The sequence below is a fragment of the Bactrocera latifrons genome, unplaced genomic scaffold, assembly GCF_001853355.1.
Source record: "Bactrocera latifrons isolate USDA-ARS-PBARC rearing strain unplaced genomic scaffold, ASM185335v1 scaffold_47, whole genome shotgun sequence".
Taxonomy (NCBI): Eukaryota; Metazoa; Arthropoda; class Insecta; order Diptera; family Tephritidae; genus Bactrocera; species Bactrocera latifrons.
In genome coordinates this window covers 24,095-46,267 of record NW_017537123.1, presented here as the reverse complement: position 1 = coordinate 46,267, position 22,173 = coordinate 24,095, and the positions used below count along the sequence as shown (strand labels likewise).

The 22,173-nt window shown below is 33.6% G+C and overlaps 2 protein-coding genes across 6 annotated transcripts in view; one reads left to right on the top strand and one right to left on the bottom strand.

Moving 5' to 3' along the window:
- LOC108973342 (rap guanine nucleotide exchange factor 4) overlaps positions 1 to 16,065 on the bottom strand; it is a 25,857-nt gene extending 9,792 nt beyond the window's left edge. The window contains exons 1-9 of one of the 5 annotated variants that reach the window (XM_018940562.1): positions 15,772 to 16,065; positions 14,438 to 14,963; positions 10,321 to 10,463; positions 7,859 to 7,950; positions 6,636 to 6,782; positions 4,892 to 4,943; positions 1,894 to 1,985; positions 1,263 to 1,349; positions 862 to 1,003 (exon numbers count right to left, since the gene is read on the bottom strand). In XM_018940562.1, the coding sequence (XP_018796107.1) occupies positions 862 to 1,003; positions 1,263 to 1,349; positions 1,894 to 1,985; positions 4,892 to 4,943; positions 6,636 to 6,782; positions 7,859 to 7,950; positions 10,321 to 10,463; positions 14,438 to 14,472 (790 nt within the window). In that variant the 5' untranslated portion in view covers positions 14,473 to 14,963; positions 15,772 to 16,065. Of the gene's footprint in view, positions 1 to 861; positions 1,004 to 1,262; positions 1,350 to 1,893; positions 1,986 to 4,891; positions 4,944 to 6,635; positions 6,783 to 7,858; positions 7,951 to 10,320; positions 10,464 to 11,274; positions 11,360 to 14,437; positions 14,964 to 15,216; positions 15,300 to 15,547; positions 15,599 to 15,771 lie in introns of those variants that run through there. The other 4 variants (XM_018940563.1, XM_018940565.1, XM_018940564.1 and 1 more) reach the window with 4 other exon arrangements.
- A 4,282-nt stretch (positions 16,066 to 20,347) lies between these two features.
- Positions 20,348 to 22,167, top strand: LOC108973336 (succinate dehydrogenase [ubiquinone] iron-sulfur subunit, mitochondrial). The gene is made up of 4 exons (XM_018940553.1): positions 20,348 to 20,573; positions 20,971 to 21,269; positions 21,335 to 21,469; positions 21,524 to 22,167. The coding sequence occupies exons 1-4, from the start codon at positions 20,508 to 20,510 to the stop codon at positions 21,915 to 21,917; spliced, it is 894 nt and encodes a 297-aa protein (XP_018796098.1). The 5' UTR covers positions 20,348 to 20,507; the 3' UTR covers positions 21,918 to 22,167.
- The last annotated feature ends 6 nt before the right edge of the window (positions 22,168 to 22,173 follow it).

Genomic DNA, 22,173 nt, shown 5'->3' with positions numbered 1-22,173 from the left:
AGATATCATGATGAAACGTGGTACACGTATTTCTTGGCTCCATAAGAAGGTTAAGTTCGAAGATGGGCACAATCGGTCCACTGCCACGCCCACAAAATGGCGAAAACAGAAAACCTATAAAGTGTCATAACTAAGCCATATATAAAGATATTAAAGTGAAACTTGGCACAAAGGATTGCATTAGGGAGGGGCATATTTGGCCGTAAGTTTATTTGAAAAGTAGGCGTGGCCCCGCCTCCTAGTAAGTTTTTTGTACATACAGTTCAAAAAGGGAAGAAATCGGATAATAACCACGCCCACCTCCCATACAAAGGTTATGTTGAAAATCACTAAAAGTGCGTTAACCGACTAACAAAAAACGTCAGAACACAAAATTTTACGGAAGAAATAGCAGAAGGAAGCTGCACCCAGGATTTTTTTTTTTAAATTTAAAATGGGCGTGGCGTCGCTCACTTATGGACCAAAAAACATATCTCAATAACTACTCGACCGATTTCAATGAAATTCGGTATATAATATTTTCTTAACACCCTGATGACATGTACGAAATGTCCAATATAACGCTATTTTGAATTCCTTCTGATGGCTGCTCTGTATAATATATACATTAGGAACCAATGATGATGGCGGAATAAAACTTTACACATATACGGTATTTGAGCTGAGGTATCCCTTGTGGAAAAATTGTCGTGACCGGATTATAACTTTTCAATACAATTAAAATAAATTAAAATACAATGCAATACTCAAAGTACACAAATTGATCTACTCTAATCTATAAAATGTTCGGTGACACCCGAACTTAGCCCTTCCTTACTTGTTATTAAAAATAAAAATTTCTGTGTGTATTTGCAGACTAACCATGGGATAGAACCCCTTCTTCAAGCAACGCTTGCCACATGCCAGCAGCTTGGGCTCGAGTGTGAACAATAGATGACAAATTCAACAGCCAATCCACTAATTCCGTTCCTGGTGCACATTTACGAATAAATTTACCAGCTACCTGTAAGAGTAAATGAGTGTAAATATTACATATGTACATCCGTTTAGGTGTAATCATGATAGCACGTAGATACATACTATATTTAGAAAATGAAATAAAGTTATATTTTTGTATAGTTTTTTTAGGATTAATTAATAATTTAATTTTCTAGTCGAGTAAATTAGTTGTTTATAATCTAAGTTTATATGAGATCACCACACATTTCACGTAATGCATTTGTATATAATTTAACACATTCAAAATATTTTCTCAAACTTACTTTTCTATCCTTGAGACAACTTGAACCGTCAGCAATAAGGAGTGTACGCAAGGCCCATCCCATTCGACTCATAGTAGAACTTGGAGACTGGTGAAGACAGATAACTTTGATGAATAATTGCAACATGGTTATGGTGGTAAATCATACGATCAATGTAAGAAAAATTAAAAGTGTTATGTATGTATACATATATGATAAGTATATGTAATGGTTGATTTCTTCTAAGAACTAAATGGTTTCAACAGGATGGTGATAAAACAGAACTGCTTTCCAGCAGTGTCGCACAAATTTGCAACTTTAGGATAATCGGATAGTGGTTCTTCTTAATATTGATAGATTTCGATTGAAGTTTGTTACACTATAACCATACATTTTCTGTATTTTTAATTTTCCTATTCCATGGTTTGTACTGAGGCATACTTGATGTAAGTTCATTCACGACTATTTTCATTTCACCATTCCAACTCATACTTTTATTACACTGATCAAGTACTACACGATTATCAAAGTTAGTTACCAATCTGGGAAAAATGTACCGATTTGACCCAAATGTGCATTTTAAATATATCAGTCGGCGTTAAATATATGTAGTATTAAAAATATTGAATGTGACATTGGAAAATGCCCTTACCTCTGAAATAGGTAAAGCCGGATTCGGATGATCTGGACTTAGAGGACGCTTAGTTGGAGACGAAGCAATTGGTGAAACGCCGGAACCGAACCCTGAGAAACAAGATGTAAATATAGAAAAATTAAATTAGTGATATTAAAGTTTTATTAAGGGGTCAATAGGGTAATCTTTTTCAATTTTTTTCTTTTTGCATTTTATGTTCCCTTATACCCTTAGAATTAATGTAGAAACCCACTTCACCATGGAAGGTTTCGAAAAAGGCCCATAAGTAATAATACCGCTCGACGTTCGGTGCGGACGCCTCAAACTGTAAACATGAGGAATCGTGTCAGCCAGTGAAAAAACGCATCTCGTTCACCCAGCCATTTCTCCAACAGATGAAAAAAAATTTGTTTGTACACTCCACCATATACCTCAACGGAAAAAAATTTTAAAAAACAGGCCATAACAACACCATAAATTATATTTATGTATAGAGTAGTTCATTGGGAAACTAAACTTTAGATCATAGGATTGGAATCTAAACAACTCTATATATACATATACTATGTATAATTCATACCCTGACCGACATATTCGGCATAAGGTTTGTTAGAAAACGAAAATCATTATACGTAGTATATGGGAGTTGGGGTAGTATCGACCAGATTTTATATATTATATTAACTATTATCATGTCACATACTATCTTAGTCTAGGTAGGTTAGGGCTAGTTAGCCCCGCCGACAAGTTTTTTCTACAATTGGTTTATCTATTTCTTTAAGAATTTTAGTCTTCTTATTCATCATCTGTGAAAGATTAGTAACATAACGACAAGTAATCTACCCTACACAACTTAGTTCTTCAATTGAATTACTTCAAAATACTCCCCCAGCGGAACACAGTTACTCAGAACTACCTCTTTTAACTAACTATTTAATATGGCAGATTAGTGCAATGAATGGAGCTTAATATATAGGTCGACAACTTTGCTTCCGCCGTTTTCTAATAGATGTCTCTAGGGTCAAGCACTGGTCGATTAAATCGTTTTATATCGATCTTGGACATTTGTGTCAACATTAACCCAACAAAATATTTGTAGAGATCTGTTTGCATCCAAAATTTATTCTCAACTGAAAATGTCACTTTTTGAGCCGAAAATTTGCTTGAAAATTTGCTTTCTTTTTAATGAATGCTTTCGGATACGTACGGTGAGGCTGTCCTAAGTGAAAGAACATGTCGCGAATGGCTTCAACGTTTTAAGAATGGTGATTATGAAGTCGAAGACCGGCATGGTGATGGAAAGGAGAAGATTTTCGAAGATGCTGAATTGGAAGCATTGCTCGACCAAGATGCGTTTCAAACCCAAGAGGAATAGGCCGAATCGTTGCAAGTGACACAGCAAGCCATATCAAAACGTTTCAAAGCCATGGGGATGATTCAGAAGCAAGGAAACTGGGTTCCTTAGGACTTGAAACCAAGAGATGTCGAACGGCGCTTCTTTGCATATAAACAGCTGCTTCAAAGGCACAACCGAAAGGAATTTTTACATCGCATTGTAACTGGCGACGAAAAATGGGTCCACGATAATCCTAAGCGAAGGCGGCAAAACGAAACAATCACCTCGCCAAGATCATGCTCTGCATTTGGTGGGATCAGGTCCTGTCTCTTATACACATCTAGATGTGTATAAGAGACAGAAGCAGAATATTCACGGCAAGAAAATCATGCTCTGCATTTGGTGGGACCAACTGAGAGTGATATATTATGAGCTGCTAAAGCCAAGTGAAACCATCACAGGAGATCGATACGATACCGCAATTGATACGTTTGAGGCGAGCACTAAAAGGAAAACAGCCACAGTGAAAAAATATTTGGAGACGCTGAAATGGGAGATCTTACCCCACCCACCGTATTCTCCAGACGTTCCTCCATCTGACTTCCACTTGTTCCGATCGATGGTACACGGTCTAGCTAACGAGCACTTCACTTCTTATGAAGAAGTGAGAAATTGGATTGATACTGGGATCGACTCGAAAGATGAGGAGTTCTTTCGTCACGGAATACGCATGCTGACAGAAAGATGGTCAAAAGTAATAGCTAGCGACGGCCAATATTTTGAATAATATTTTGTAATATACAATTTATACAATAAAGCCTTAAATTTACAAAAAAAAAAAAAAACGGCGGAAGCAAAGTAAGTGCGCTGAACAAATTTGGTTGTTGTATTGAAAAGTGGCAAAAGTTCTAGAGGCATCAAAATTCATCATAACCAGTAAGGATGAATTACATGTAATTTATGACAAATTTTGTGAAGATATCTTGTCAAATAAAAATATTTCCACACAAGGGCTTGATTTGGTTCGATCTATTTGTATGACATATTTGCAATAGAAGTCCGATATCGGCTGTTCTGATAAACTAGCAGCTTCTTGAGGACAAAGAGAGATGTACATAATTTCGGACCGATATCTGAAAAACTGAGGGACTAATTCGCATATATCGATTCAGCTCTTCACGCTAATTATTTATGTATATAATATACTCATTTTAGGTTAAACAAATAACCATTAAGTGAACAGAACTATTGACTCTATAGCAAATTATTGCGAGAGTATTGAAATGGTCAAATTTTGTGCTTGTGAAAGCATGAAAAGAAGAAAGTTGCCCAATATTGCTTTGTTTCGCTTTTTTCGTTTCGATGTAAACGAAATCATACAAAAGCTTTAATAGAACTCAACAGGCTTGTCAGAGCGAAGTCTGAAGCAAAGCGAAGCAAAAGATGTATGTGAACCAGCCATTACAATAATTATATTTTACGTATAGTATCACAGTGTGTTGATGTGCAATTCTCCGCAACTTTTATGTATGTTTCTATCATTTCTTGGTACTTTAGAATTAAATCTATTATGGTGTGCTATTTAATTGGAACTGACATACATCTTTAATATTACTACTATTATGTATATAACTTTTATGTAAATACCATTATTACTATATACTTTATTATGTAACTTACCATTTTTCAATTTACAAGTTGTAATAATGTCATTCATCAATTCTTTATTTTTCTGTAAAAACAAAAACAACATATTTTCAATTATTACAAATAAAGCGATTTTCGGCTATAACCGAGTAAGCGTACCCTAATAAAGACGATGAAAGTGATTTTCATATTGACAAATGGGAATGGCTAAACCGATTAGGACTAAATTATTTGGGGTATCCAGGAACTCAAAGAACAAATTAAACAAGTAAGGAAGGGGTAAGTTCGGGAAGTATTTTAAAGTGTAAAACTTCAACCAGAGGAATGGAATCCAAGCAAATTTATATATAGATATACTATATATAACTCATACACTGACCGACATATTCGACATAAATTTTGTTAGAAACGCGCAAATCATTATATGCAATATGTGAGCGTTAGGGGTAGGATTGACCCGATTTTATCTATTTTTGCTAGTAACACATACTATTAACATGTTATATACTTAAAAAATAGATAACTCAAATATTGGCTGACATATCCAGCATAAAGTCACCTGAAAGTTCGAAAATCTTTGGTATGTGTGGGCTTAGGGAAGTATTGACCCGATTCAACCCACTTTTGATTCACAAAATTTCTATCATCAGTAAAGGTTTCTCCGATACTTTCGCTCTAAAGTCAACTATAGACATTGATACCTAGGGGCTTGAACAGATTTGGGTGGATTTGGACAATTTTGGTTAATAAGGTGGCATACTTTAGAGGAATTACTACTGCAAAATTTTATCCCGTTATATGATATTAATTCCTTATTGATTTGTGTACAGGATTTGTGAAAGAATTAAGTGGAATAAGTGGAGTTAAAGTTGTGTTATATGGGAAGTAGGCATGGTTATAGTCCGATTTCGTTCATTTTCACCATGTGACAGGGGAATATGAGAAGAGTGCTGCGTATTAAATTTAGTCGAAATCGGTCCCGATATATGTGATTTCACCAAAAAGTCCAATTTTCACATGCCTATCGTCCAATTTTCACACTGGATCCTATAAATATGAACATTAAACTTATCGGAACGCAAGGCCACACCTACTTTTTCAAAATTTTTGCTTACAGTTGTCCCTTGCTACCGCAATAATCTGTGCCAAATTACAGTTTTATATCCATATTTAGTGCTTAGTTATGGTATTCGGCTAATGGCGATTTGTGCGCGTGGCAATGGTCCGACTACGGTATCTGCGAGTTTAGTTTTTTACCAATTTTCATCAAGATATCTCAATTTTTACAAAAGTTACAGCTTTTACGGACAGACAGGCAGTAACCCGGATATGAATTTTTCTCGCCATCATGATCATTTATATATATACCAGCCTGCTATATATCTATCTCGTTTAGTTTTAGTTTTAGGTAAGTGAATAAAATTATATACTCTGTAACAACTGGTTGCAAGAGTATAAAAATATTTAAGACTTTCTTTTTATTTGAGCTTTGTGTATACGATTTAATGACACGTCGCCTGATTCCAATGTCATTTAACCTCAAAATAAAATCAGTATTTTCGTTATTTCTTAATTAATTCAATAAGTTATGAAATTTTCAAAGTGAAAGAATCTGTGAAATTTCTTTCGAATGTGGTAAAGGATTTAGATTTAGAGGGCCAATTTCAAAATTTATTATAAATAAAATTAATATAATAATTATTTTTGATCACTTTCTTCTCGTTTCGCAATCATTTCATACTAAACAGCATCATAGGCAGATAATTATTTTACTTACTTCCCAAATAAGTCGAAAATCTTGTTGTTCCACACGAAGCAACTCACAAGTGGTTTTCGTGACAACAGTACTATCTCTTGGTAGTTCGTGTAATATGGACTCCCCGAATGTAGCGCCCACACTAAGATTGCACAAAGTTACTGGTGTCTGTAATTAAACAATAAAAGTTCTTAAATCTATGAATTCACATATACATATGTACATATAAATATGAATTTGTCGAAAATTATTTTATTTCGATAGAAAATATTTTCACGCAATTTTATTAAAATAACTATCTTATAAAGCGTTGTATGTTGAGGGGCAGGTGGTTGAGGTCTACTTAAGCTATAGTCCAGTTTCCACCATTTTTGAATGATAGTGTCATAACTTAAAAGCTTCATTAATACATAATTTACATTTTGTACAATAATTCAAACTGTGTAAAATAGAGAGTATAAGGGGTTATCGCCCATTTTAAAATGCTAATGTTACTACATAAATTTTATTTAAATCGGCATATTCGTAGTATATCTGGTAGTGTTATTTTTGTAAAAGATAAATATTTGTAAAACTATAAAAGGGGAAGTCAACATTCGAACGTCGTTTAATTAAGAACTTTTTGATTCGCATAGTTCGTATGTACTCTGTTTCTCGCATATTTAATAGAAGACTCCTATTGTGATCTTATGGTTACGCTTGATTTCACAACTGATTTGCCAGACCGGGGCAGTTAAGCATTCAAGTATGCTTCGATGACTAATTATATATACACCAGGGGGTACATATGTATATATGTAGTGTGTAGAAGTAGTCACGAGTATTACGACGGTGTTACGACGTGTGCCATAGCTATTTAAACATCTGTAAGTGGAGTCAGGCACCAATCAAAGCATGTATGCACCTCTATGGCCAACGCGATTGCTGGCTTACAAACCCTTACAGTTGTATACAACAATTTCACTGCAGTGTTTTTACATAGGCTCGCGTCAGCATCGTAGGGGCAACATGTTTATTTAATTAAGCGTGCGTATAGGAAATAACGTGCTTAGCCAACTAACTAAACGCATTGTATATAAGAGTATATACAAATTAAATGGCAATTTATTAATGAGTTAATTTTTACATTCTTATTTTGATGATTGTTAGATGAACAAAACTTTTCATGAGTTTACATATAGTACATATATGATTGACAACTTACTACATATATGTATAAAACGTAAAATATTTCGTTTACTTACTTTGGCATCTGTCTCTGAAGCATGGTAACGAACTTCAAGCGACCCACCTAGAACGGCGTACCAAAAACGACCCTGTTCACCAGCACGAAATACTGGAAAAGTAGAAGCAAATAGTTTTTGATATGAAATATCCTTCTAAATTTTTTATAGCATTAAGAAGTATAAAAATATTCTTATCTATTTTGATCGGTCAGTTAATATGGCATTTGTATGCTATAGTCGTCCCATTTGCACTACTGCTTTGAAGATTGCAGCTTTGCCTTAGACAATGATCTATGCCAAATTTCGTAGAATATCGTCATGGTGAGAAGAGGATGTGTGCAAAATTTCAGATCGATATTTCCATAACAAGAGACTAGTTCGCATTTATACAAACGGACAGACGAAAATGTCTAAATCGATTCAGCTCGTAACGCTGATCAATTACGCTAAATATTTAGCCAAAGTTTTATTTGTGATGCCAACTTTAAAAAAAAAAATTTGACAGCAGTTATTGCTCACGAAAAGGTGCAACATTTTTAAATTGGTTTGGTCCAAAACTCATATGTTGCGCCGAAGAAAAAGCCAGTCAGTCAAAACAAATTTAAACTTCCTAACATCAAATAATTCGAGCTTCAGTACTTAATCAAGCAGGTATAATCTTCAATAAGAGTGTACAGCCGCTGGCGTACGCCGATGATATTGATGTCATTGTCCTCAACATCCGTTCCGTTAGTTCTGCTTTTTTCAGACTGGATAAAGAAGCGAAGCAGATGGGTCTTGTAGTGAACGATGGCAAAACGGAATATCTCCAGTCATCGAACAAATTAGTACCATTAAACTGCTAAACTCACATTATTAAAAAATTATTTAAGTCTTAACCATATAAAATAAGAAATAATTGCTTTCCAAAAATTCATTTGTTCAAATTAGTATATTTCCTACTTTTTTTCCTTTTGCTCATAAAATATTGTCATCCTCATCACATTTCTAAACGGTTGAAGAGCTCAAACAAGTGTTTTGAACCTTCCTGGCTGACGTCATTTTACATATGATTATTTCATGAAAACACATGCCCACATACAAATTTTAGGAACTCTATAGCAAAAGTTTGCAAGAGTATACAAAACACAAGAATTATGAGGGTTAATGATATTGCAGAAGCCGAGGGATGGACATGGACTCCCCAGATTGTTTTGATAAAACTGAAAATTCCTTTAGGATTTGCACTGATCATCCATCATAAGTTGCAAAACTAAAATTTTGGAAGATAAACAGAAACAATTTGTTGGATATGTCAGATGAGCTATCCCAATACTATATTCGAGCATTTGTAAGGTTAGCAGAAAATCCAGTGAAAATGTGGAACGATTTACAAACACAATTTCCTAAATTATGTACAGTAACTTTCAAATACTTAACAATTGGCTACATCAGTTTCATCCGAACGTTTATTTTCGAAAAGTACTTAAACGTGATTGACTATACGTTGTTCTGGGTATAACAAGTTAGGAACAGAAAAAATCGCAAATCATTATATTAGGTATATAAATGTTAGGGACTTGTGGACCAACTACATCATTATTAGCACCAAATCATACTATTAATCGATTTGACATAAAGTCAACCAACGATGTAGAAATCAGTATGTCAATCAGTATGTAAATCAGTATTGTGATAACTTTCACATTGAACGAATTATGCTACCAGAAACATTAAAATCATTAGTGTTGTATAAGAGGGCTGGCGAAATTTATCGGCCGATTTTACCAATTTCCAACACAGAATTAAATATTGTTCAAATATCTTTAATATTGATCGACAGGTATAATGGAAATAAGAATATCAGTATGTTGACATTATATCAGAAAGTGATTATTTTCATAACATTTAACTTATAATATATTCGCTGACGTTTGATGTATCTAGTGCAAAGTGAAAGAGTCCGATGGAATTTACAATGGTGTTATATGAGAAGTAGGCGCTTATTTTCAAACAATAGTTTAAGAATATATGTATTATGTATACTGTATTAAGTGCAAGGACCGGATAAAACTATCCATATTATTTTATAATCATATAAATAAACTTCGTTGGCAAAACCTACTGTGCAACATGTTGATAAGAGCAATACCGCATGATTTTTAGGCCAAGACCAATAAAAGAGAAGCCACACAAAGCATACATATATGTACATATGGATGTATAGTATATCAAACAGTTTTTTTTTATTCCAGTGACGTGTTTTCGAACTGAAGCCTGATTGGTCGCATATTATAGGACAAAAACAAATTGTAAGAGCGGGTTATTTTAGTCCACATTTTATGATAAATAAAAAAATATAAATTAGATTTAAAAAAATAAAATATTTTAGAGGAAATCTTATTTAAATTTATCTTTGCAAATACAGAGTGTGTTCTATGAATCTATGAACTTGATGTAATACACCATACTAAAAGAGATATTTTAGTTCTTAAGCTTACATGTTACCCCCTTTTCTAAATCCTCATAGAAGCCGCACATGGCTAATTGCTGCAATGCCGAACTGGGCAGACGACACAGTGGCTCCACGCGTCGCAGACGACAGGATATCAGTTCAGCATCGCGTAAATTGCGATCACAAGGACTGAAAGTACATAAAAAAAAGTTAAAAGTATTAAAATAAATTTTCATAACATGGGGTTAATAAACAGTTGGTATTCGATTATATACATATATTAAAGACGAATGTATTGTAGGTGCCAAATTGGCAACCATTGTTTACCGAAATGTGTAATTCGGGCAACTACCCAACGAATTTCATATTTTGAAAGTTGATCTCTATATAAAAAAAACGCAAATTTGACATAAGGAATCATATTAAAGAGGAGCAGCTGTGATTCCAAACGCTTTGACAAGTCGGCGTGGCTCCGCCTCCTATTGAGTTTAATACATATATATTATAAACCGATAAAACTATATCACCCAAATTAATCTTCTTAACCCTTCTTACAACAGTGTGAAAAAGGTGACATCGGATGAAAACGGATTTGTTAAAAACTGCGATATTCAATAAGTAAATACATCAGAGACAATAAATTTTACATTACAGCAGCTGGTGTCAAATTTGGACAATGTGCATGACACTCCCCACATTTATACTACTGATCCGATATCAACCAAATTTCATACATAACATCTTTTTGATCTTTTGATGATTCTCTATTATAGTACAAAAATGGGGGTGATTGGACTACCACAACGCCTATGAAACGTAATTTGAAATTCCATCCGATACTTTTACATTCCAGAATACCCAGTACCTTCATTTTTAGTTTATATCAGTGTGTCAAAAATTGGTTGAATCGAATCAACACTCGACTTAGCGCCCACATACCAAATATAACATCCAGCTGATTTTAATCCATATATGTAAATAGTGATGATATGTGAGATACCTTAATGCAATCCAGAGAGCTTCTAATTTTTATGTGGTATTGACTAAAATTGTTGAAATCGATTGAGTATTATATTTAATTTTCGATTTGATTGTAATCCATTGACGATTTCGTGGAACAATGAGGTTTCCTTGTTTTGCTACATTTTCCAATATTGCCAACACTAAGTAAAATATGTTCGGTTACATCTAGGTAAGTAAGGAAGGGCTACTTGTTTTATTTTAATTCATAATGAGAATACATACATATATAATCTTCAACACACTTTACATCGAAAAATTTTAAAGAATTTTAACTTAGCATTCTATAAAAAAAAATTAAGGTTTCGTTAAACCAACATTGGTACTTTTCTTCGTGGGGATGGTTTTATTTTATTCGGTTTAGAAAGCCTAATGATTGCAAAATAAACTTAAGTTTTTTTTTTTATTCCATTAATTTGCTTTTAACAAAAGCGATATTTCGTAAATATGGACTTCCAAAGTCATCAGTTTTTACTATAAAAAATTAAATTTAAAATCGAAGAAATAGTGACGATTGGATGAATTATTCGAAATGCGTAGATAGTGTGGAGCCATCGATGAACAAATCTTGAGAACGTAATAGAAATATTAACCTTCCCACGAAGCAAATTTTAACGCAGATTAAAGCAGTATTAAATAAAAATATGTTCTTTCAGAAGGCATCTACAGCAGGAAGAAAGAACACCAAAGAAATGTTAAAATTTTTAGCATGCGCCAACACTTTAAAGAATTTCTATTTTAAATAATTGGTAAATCTCAAAACCCTAGAGTTTTCAAAAACAAATTGCTACCCGTAACCTAGATAAACTTAAATTCGGCTTGGAATACTTAACCATACTTTTATTACTAAGGGATTTGCAAGAAATGCAATACAAACAAGTAAGGAGGGGCTAAGTTCGGGTGTCACCGAACATTTTATACTCAGGCGTGGTTGTGAACCGATTTCACCCATATTTGGTACATGTCATCAGGGTGTTAACAAAAAATTATATACCGAATTTCATTGAAATCGGTCAAGTACTTCTTGAGATATGGTTTTTGGTCCATAAGTGGGCGACGCCACGCCCATTTTAAATTTTTTACAAAAAGCCTAGATGCAGCCTCCTTCTGACATTTCTTCCTTAAAATTTAGTGTTTCTGACGTTTTTTGTTAGTCGGTTAACGCAATTTTAGTGATTTTCAACATAACCTTTGTATGGGAGGTGGGCGTGGTTATTATCCGATTTCTTCCATTTTTGAACTGTATATGGAAATGCCTAAAAGAAACGACTCTATACAGTTTGGTTGACATAGCTATAGTAGTGTTCGAGATATGTACAAAAAAGTTAGTAGGGGGGGCGGGGCTACGCCCACTTTTCCAAAAAAATTACGTCCAAATATGCCCCTCCCTAATGCGATCCTTTGTGCCAAATTTCATTTTAATATCTTTATTTATGGCTTAGTTATGACACTTTATAGGTTTTCGGTTTCCGCCATTTTATGGGCGTGGTAGTGGGCCGATTTTTCCCATCTTCGAACTTAACCTTCTTATGGAGCCAAGAAATACGTGTACCAAGTTTCATCATGATATCTCAATTTTTACTCAAGTTACAGCTTGCACGGACAGACGGACAGACAGACATCCGAATTTCAACTCTACTCGTCACCCTGATCACTTTGGTATATATAACCCTATATCTGACTCTTTTAGTTTTAGGACTTTGTTGCGAGAGTATAAAAAAGCTTGGAAATTTTTAGAAAGAAGATACGCGAAGCGAAGACTTTTTTGGCGAAAAATAAATAAAAATTTCATATATTCATATTTCTAGTACATATATATTATATACATGAATATATATTTATACTCTTGCAACCAGTTGCTACAAAGTTAATTATAGTTTTGTTCAACTAACGGTTGTGCGTATCAGCTAAAACTAATCGAGATAGATATAAGGTTACTTGACTAAAATTGAGATATCTCGATTAAAGGTGGTATGTTCATTATTACAAAAAAAAATCGAGTTCGTGGATGAGCGAATTCGGACCACTGCCACGCCCACAAATCGCCATTAACCGAAAAGATATAAAGTGCTATAACTAAGGACTAAATTAAGAAATAAAGGTGTAATTTGGTACAGAGGACCGCAGTAGCAAGTGACACCTGTGGGCGACATTTTTTTTAAAGTGAGCGTGACCACGCCTTCTAACAAGTTTAATGTACATATCTTCTAAACCACTTAATATAATATATATAACGATATTATAAAAAAAACACGATAAATCAATAATTACATACACCAGAGACTTAAATTTTACCACCCAGATTATATAAGTGAGCTTATTGGTGAAATCCATATAGGACTCGGGACCCGATTGACCGATTTCGACAAAATTTGGTACATGGCATTCCTTTTACATTCCAATGTCCAGCTGTGAAAATTAGCGAAATCGGACACTAACCACGCAGTCGAATATTTTATACTCTTGCAACTTGCAGGACTCACACAGATATACTATGTATTATCAAGAAGGGATTCTCTCTGAGTTTCAATTGTATATCTCTTACATTGACCGTTATTTTCGGTCAAAAGTCAACTACAGATACTGGGGTCCACATATTTGGTATTTAAGAGATTGAATAGTTTTGTTGGATTTGAACAATTTTTGGTCATAAGGTGGCATACTTGGTGTAAGACCAGAAGTCGTGTGAATGTAAAAGAATCGTTTCTGGCCACTCCGAAATGAACGGGGCTCAGAGAACTTCTACACATGGCTTTATACTGGGATTAGAGTTGTTAAAATACGACTATTTGATGATTTTTTTTTAATTTTGTATTAAAGAATACAATATTATCTTTGTATCTCGACTGGAAGTATTCTTGTTCGTAGTATTATTGATAGATTGATAGTGATATGCGCCAAATTATGATTTATGAGACAATTTTTAACTAAGTATTGTTTACGCCAATACTGCAATGTTGAGAAATGTATTGAGTTTATTTCTCCAATAATTCACACATTCTCCTAATAAAAATGAATGACTCTAGTGAAATTCGTTTAAAGATTGTTGATTATTATTGTATTGTCAATTAACCAACCAAAGAGTATATTATAAATTTTCATATGTCCATGAAACCATAAATTATTTATGTATTGATACTTACCGTTTGTCCATCGCGGTAATCCATTCCATCGCCATTACTTGCGGCGTTTATATAAATTTGTCTCCACTATTAAGCAAAATTACTTTTTCCGATATTACTTTTTGAATGATAAAAAATGTTTAAACTCGTACGATCAAATTATGAAAATCTTCATGTTTTCATTTGGTGATTACAATTCAGGATGAGCACGGTTATTATATTTTGTATACCACAATAGCATTTCACATTACATTTTATGAGATACTAATTCCATTGCTTCCTTTCTAGTCGTAGATTTGTGAGTAATATTTCTTGGTGTGTTATAATCCTACCAGTTGTTACACTAATTATTGTCGTTAGTATGTCCTTATTTGTTTTAGCGAGGTTCGGTCAAGCTATTCAATTCGTTAAGATAAACTGACAATGTTTTTGCCTAATTTATATCACTTTTTAAATGTGGGCAATCGTTCGCGGAATATCAGAAATTTTGGTAAATGCTGGAAATGTGTTATTCATTTTATCTCTTGGAGCCGGAAAGTAGTTTCAACTGCAATAAAGTATGAAATTAATAAAACCAAAGCTTTGTCGTTATTTGAGATAACAAACTTAAGCTTGGTATGCTATTTTGAACATAATAAACAGAATAAAAGTATATTATTTATACAACACTGGTCTTTTTATTTCAATTACAATCAAACAAACACTAAGACGCATCATCTGTATTCCAGTGAATGAAATCGGTATATTAGAGAAAGGATAAGCATAATATGTACAAATTATTGTTAAGAATATAGGCATACCAAAATTTGCTGTTGACAATGCCCTTGCTCGTTAACAATTAAGTGTATAGAGCTTACAAATTCGGTCGGTATAATTGTGACATAAAAGATTTTCGTCCAAATTTTACGTATGTACATACAAATCAGCTGTATATATGTATATCAACCTACATATATACATAAATTGTACTCGTATATATATAATGATGAGTGCAGCTTTAAAAACTCGCAATAATATAGCATTTTCATTTGATCATTACTTTATTAACTTTTCATAATATATATGGACAAATGTATATATACACATACATATTTTTTGATTTTTGAATTATCACATTATCATTTTTCGTACTATTTTTTATCTCACTTTCCATACATTTTATTGTAGCTATTTACAAATCTATATGATTAGTTTAACTTTGGAATATTAAAATAGTATTAGTTGTTAATGTTTATATATACATTTACTGAAAGTTCATTACTAACTGAACTTAAAATATCCCGAATTTTTGCTTTTACACCACAAAAGTTGGGCACACCAAGCCATTCAACACACAATTGCATTTCAGAACTCACCGCAGTCATATGAAGCAGCGGAAAATCATACTTATATTGTATTACAGGTTATAAACTCACTATAGAAATTATTGGCGCCTGTTGGTGGATGTACCACTAAAATATTAATTATTCAGGTGTATTTGCGAAAGGTTGGTTATTTGAGAATCATTAATTTATGTTTGCCTCAGATACGTTTTAACAATAACGGTATTTTGTAAATGTGCTTATGGAATTGTTTTAGTTCCCGAATTGCTATTTGGCACTTTTGTTCAATCTTTGATTTTGCTCAGATAGTGATTAACCGTGGGAAGTTCCAACTTGATTGTCAGTTGTTTCGCAACTGTTGCCATATATACTTTGAACTATTGCTCTTCACCTTACCCTTTAGAGCTTTTAAAAACATCCCCTAAAAGAAGTTTATTGTATAGTGTACTCTACCACTCTCAAATAGGACGAAGAAGACTGAAAGCTTTTATTCACATTAACGAAATATACAGTTTAAAGCCTAACCCATTCTATATTGTATATGTACATACCATACATTCATGATTTGGCTCTAGTAGCGCTTGCAGCGCAGTTCTATTTCTAATGTTAATGTTGTTATCCTTTAAACGGTGTCTCAAAATTTTAACAACTTCCGAACGAGTGCGGGATTTGTGAGAGAGTTTTCTCTACTCTCGTAACGTGTAGCATGACATTTTCTTCACCTAAAGTTTGCTAATAACACTTATAACTAGCTAAATAACTACTATAAATAGAGCGGTGTTCAAAATATTAGGAGCGTCCCTGGAAAAAATATTTGATCCAAAAAATTAATAATGCCAGAACGTAAATATCACTGCGTCACATAGTCGCTATTTGCGCTGTTCGAAAAAATAGGAGTGTCATTTATTGTCAAACAAATTCTTTAAAAATTAAGAAATAAGTATAGAAAAATTAAACCGATGGGAATTCGTAAAATTTAGCTCGGCTTATTTTAATTAGTTCATAGAAGAAAACACGGAAGCGACGAATGTGAAATCTGATACATAAATTAAAGACGTACTCAGGCTCTCTAATGAAATGATGGCAATTGCCCTCTCCTACAAAAATTAACCAGAGATACCTGAACGAAAATGCAAAACCATTTGCTATCGGATCCACAATATTTTTTGGACAGACGAATGTAAGGTAATTTTGTTTGGTGGCACTGAGTCTAGGCAATATGTCCGTCGTCCTCCAAATACTGAATATAATCCGGAATACATTAAGGAAACCAAAAGTGATGCTATGAGATAGTTTCTCGTACAACAGCATTGGACCGATCCATCTGTAAAAGAAATCATGGATTACACGTATGTGGAAATATTAGAAAATATTATGCTGTTATATGCTGAGTAATATACACCTTTAAAGTGGTTGTGTAAGCAAGAATACGACCGGAAACATACAAGTAAATTAGCGAAGGAATAGTTTCGGGTCAAGAGAGTTGAGGTCAGGCCGTTGCTGCTTAGTCGCCTGATGTCATATCCGTATAGATATTAAGGTAACTGACTTGTTTACTAATAATAATTTGCTAATTTTTTTTATTTATTATCTGATTTCTTGAATTTTGTGCCAAACAAAGTTTGTATAAAATGAAAAATTCTTGGAATAAAATCCCAGTTTTTTATTCAAAAATTTACCTCTTTATTTTTTTATGGAATAAGTAAGTTCTATAGAAAAAATTAAGAAGTAATCTTATTTTTTTTATTCAGTGTTATTTAATAACACAGTAGGCCGCTTTTAAGTGTTACTGCTTTAAAGCACTCATAACGTTAATAATTTGTAGTGTGTCCACAATTTTTCAAAATTGCTTGACATCGTCGGGGCAAACTGTTCACTAACATCTGACACCTACTTTGCTGAATTGCGTACACGCCTCCTCGATCGCAGTACAAATTTTTAATTTTTTTTGATAGTAATCTGCATATTAATATCGCTCAATAAATTTTCAATGGGGTTTACATCGGGGCTTTTCGCTGGCCAGCGCATGAAGTCAATACTTTCGGTATAGAGCGAATTCTTCATTTATTAGTTGCGTGCTTTCGATCATTTACATATTTTTTAAGAGGTATGAAAATTGGTCCATTCTACAATCTATACTCACCCACAAAAGGTTCCACGCCGGACTCACTATCATCCCAAACTATCCGGTTACCGCCGCCTTGCTTTTGTGGCACACCTGYTGTGAACAAATGTTTGCTATCGGATCCAACACGATTTATCTTTCATCGCTCAAAGTAAACTTTTCCAAATTCAGACGTCCTTTTCTAAATATTCTTTAGCAAAGTTGAGCCGTGCTCTCATGTTTCTTTTGGACGGCAATGATGTTTTTCGATTCATTCGTCCTACCAATTGAGCATCATTGAGACGACTTCCTACAATTCTACTGGATACAATAAATAAAAATTCCTCATTTATTTCAGCCATAATCTCTCTGGGATATTTAAAAGGATCAGTCTTGCTCTCCTGATAATGGCTTTTTCAGCATGTTCCGTTGTTTTACGTGAAAAGCGGTTTTTTTCATCAAAATAGGATCCCTTTTAACAAAATTTATTTCCTTGAACAATTTTTACCCATTTTAATCTTTACTACAGTTAAATTAAGGTATTTTTCTACGACTACCAATTAGTAATGAATATTTGTACAAATAACTAAATGTGTGCTATTACTTTGTCCAATTAAATTTCGTTAAAATGAGATTGTAAGGAGCAACATTAAAAAATAGTTGGTAAAACTAAAAATTTGAATAATTTAATTAAATGTGCTATGCCTTGGTCCAGTTCTTAATGTTAATATTAAGGGCTAAAATTTTCAGGGAATTTTGTTTAGGGTATTTCCAAGGAAGTTTCGTGACAGGATTGAAAAAAATGAATAGTGCAAAAAAAAAAACACAATAATGTATATACATGTGCCATATTTCTCTACTGATCTTATATCAAATTAGTATAATCTGACTAAAACTGATAATATATTAATCAGGCACCATTGAAAATATCAGAATAAAACATTATATTAGTTTGTCAAAAAAGTCTTGCGGTATTTTCGCTAGTTGGCGCTGAGAGCGCGTAGTTCTAGTTTTATTCGTCGCATCGGGTCATGCTATACCTTTTTAGCTTTCCAATTTCACGCGCTGTTTGATTGATTGTCGTTTCTTTTAAGTCGTTCGTGAGTTATAGCGTGGCAAACATGGTGCAAAATAAAGAGAAAATGCGGCATATTTTACAGTACTACTACGATAAAGGCAAAAATGCATCTCAAGCCGCCAATAAAATTTGAGCAGTTTATGGACCCGATACTGTTTCCATTTTAGAGGTGGTCGAAGATGCGCCACGCTCCGGAAGTCCTGTCGTCGAAAATTGCTATAAAATCGCTGAATTGGTCGAAAGAGACCGGCATAGTAGCAGCCGTAACAGCGGTCAAGAGCTAGGCATGAGTCATAAAAAAAAATTTTATGAACAATTAAAAATTCAATAAAAATACCGCAAGACTTTTTTGTCAACGTTATAAAGCATGTAGCATTTAGGGTCAAAACCGAAACTTAACTTTCACAAGTTTGGTACAATATGGGAAGCGAACGAGAAAACGTTCTAAAGCGTACTATACGTCAATGTCAAAAGTAAATTAAATCAATTTAGACTTTCTCCCTAGCTAATATATTACATAGCACATAGGGAAATTCCTCATAACTCACGGTCACAGGGTTTTGGCCGGCTATATGAACATATGACTTTTCGGTTGACTTTTTACTTTCTATATTGGTAAGTTTGTCTGATATGTTAAAGAAAATAAAACATATATTCTTAACTACAACGCAACTTAGCGCTAAATATGAATGAATCATATGTAACAGTTGTTAATACATAAAAAGTTGTTTCAACTTCTGAAATAAGTATGTATATCTCAGTATTTGATATTTGAACGAAATAAAATCTTTAGTGTTAAATAAAAGAAAGTTTCACATAAAACTATATGCAAAAAACCAAGATATGGTAATTTTCTGCTTCTGTATACGAATCAATTCTCAAGGAAGTAATCGGTTTCTTAATTTCTCCTCATCAAACAAGGCAACTGTTTGAAAATAGAACAACAATCATAAAATAATCCACCAAAAATGATTGAAACTTATATTAATTAGTTACAGCTCTTTCCTATTAGTGTTGCAAAGATCATTAAAAATAGTTCAAGTTATATGTACTTACGATTCATATAGGAACTTTGCTTCGCTTAACGTCCGACATTTGTTTTGACACAAAAATTCGATGTTTGTTTGTGCATACGTATGTTCACAATCCGAACACATAGAGCGCGACAGACGACAAGCGACATCTGTCAAATATTAAAATACACACGTTCTTAAGGGCGCATCGGAGCGAAATGTAGCAAAGCGAAGCAAAAAGTGGGGCAACTCAAATCTTTTTACGCTTTGCCAAGCAACAGTCATTCTGACATACCATTTGCTTTCTTCACTTCGTAGCTTAAGTATGAATTGTCAAGCAAATCGAGGAAAGTTTTATTTTATCAAGTACATGGTAATACTGCGGCCAACAGATCTTAATGATATTTAACTTGGTAGCACAGGTACATGCAACGCTCTGCTTCTGTTAGCAGCATAGACATTCAGTCGCCGCTTTCTGTTACTGCGTGTGTTTTGCAAACAAGTAGGTATTTTTGTGCGCGTTGAAAAATATTTGCCAATACCACTTTGAGCATATTGATTACCCTTTTTAACCATGGCTCTCGTCAACGAAGCGCGTATTGCATTGAACCGTATAGGAGTGATTTCTGGCCGCCAACAGGTAATATAAAAGGCTGCACCTCCTAAAAGGAGATTTTGCTAAAAGTAGGTTTCGACTATGTACAGTGAAAATATGACTCGATAGAAATTTTGTTATTACATAATGCAAAAATAAATTCATCGGTTGAAAGCTATAATTACTAATATAATACAAATATACTTGCTTAAAAATTGGTATTCTAAAAAGTAGATAAATACATAGTTTATATGTTTGATTAATGTTATATAAAGTACCAAAACAATTACGAAAATCCTATTTTGTACACGTCTCACACGTTTAAAAACTTTTATGTACAAAAGTATTGTTGTAAATAATTTGTGGCACGCATATTATTTCTAAATATACTATTTCATATTATAAAATATTTATATAAACATGTATGTATATATGACTTTAGCTTAGATCACTCGCTACGGGTAAATATTTGGCTCAGCAAGTGGAAACCGTGGAGATAAAGGAACCGCAAATCAAGACTTTTCAAATCTACCGATGGAATCCAGACAATGCTGGAGAAAAACCTTACATGCAGACGTATGAAGTGAATCTACGTGAATGCGGTCCCATGGTCTTAGATGCTTTAATCAAAATTAAGAATGAGGTTGATCCAACATTAACTTTCCGTCGTTCATGTCGAGAAGGAATTTGCGGATCATGTGCTATGAATATCGGTGGTACAAATACTCTGGCATGTATTAGGTGAGGAGTTGTATAAATTTTACGTTTTAGTATTAAGAATAATTAAAATTAGTATATATTTTTAGCAAAATTGACAAAAATCTTTCAAAGCCGCTTAAAGTTTATCCCCTCCCACACATGTACGTAGTTCGCGATTTAGTGCCTGACTTGAATAATTTTTATGAACAGTACCGTTCTATTCAACCTTGGCTACAAAGAAAGTGAGTTCATTTAGCTATTTGTAAACCAGTTCATATATGACATATTTGTTATAGGAATGAAATAGCAGAATCAAAGGGTAAAGCGCAATATTTGCAATCTGTAGAAGATCGTTCCAAACTTGATGGTCTGTATGAATGCATTCTTTGCGCTTGCTGCTCAACTTCGTGCCCATCATATTGGTGGAATGGAGACAAGTATTTAGGACCAGCTGTATTGATGCAAGCTTATCGTTGGATTATTGATTCTCGAGATGAAAATACCACGGAACGTTTGAGCAAGCTTAAGGATCCCTTCAGCGTATATAGATGTCATACAATCATGAATTGTACACGTACTTGTCCTAAAAATTTGAATCCTGGTCGTGCGATCGCCGAAATAAAAAAGTTGCTGTCTGGTATGGCAAGCAAACCAGCACCAAAGCTCGACACAGCGGCTCTACACAAGTAAATCAACCGTAGCGCTACTATTAGCTACTTATGTATAACTATTAAATCATATAAGCACTTTTGAGGAAATTTTTAGCCGATTTATCACTTGTGATTATTTTCCAAATTGAGGTTTGTTCTGTACTAAAGTATAATTGATCGAAAGAGAACTTATTCAGAAGGATCTATAATACTCTGCACTGTAATGTTAAAGAGACCAAAATTTATGTATGTATGTTAAATAAAGAACGATATAATTGGTTTTATATAAATTGTTA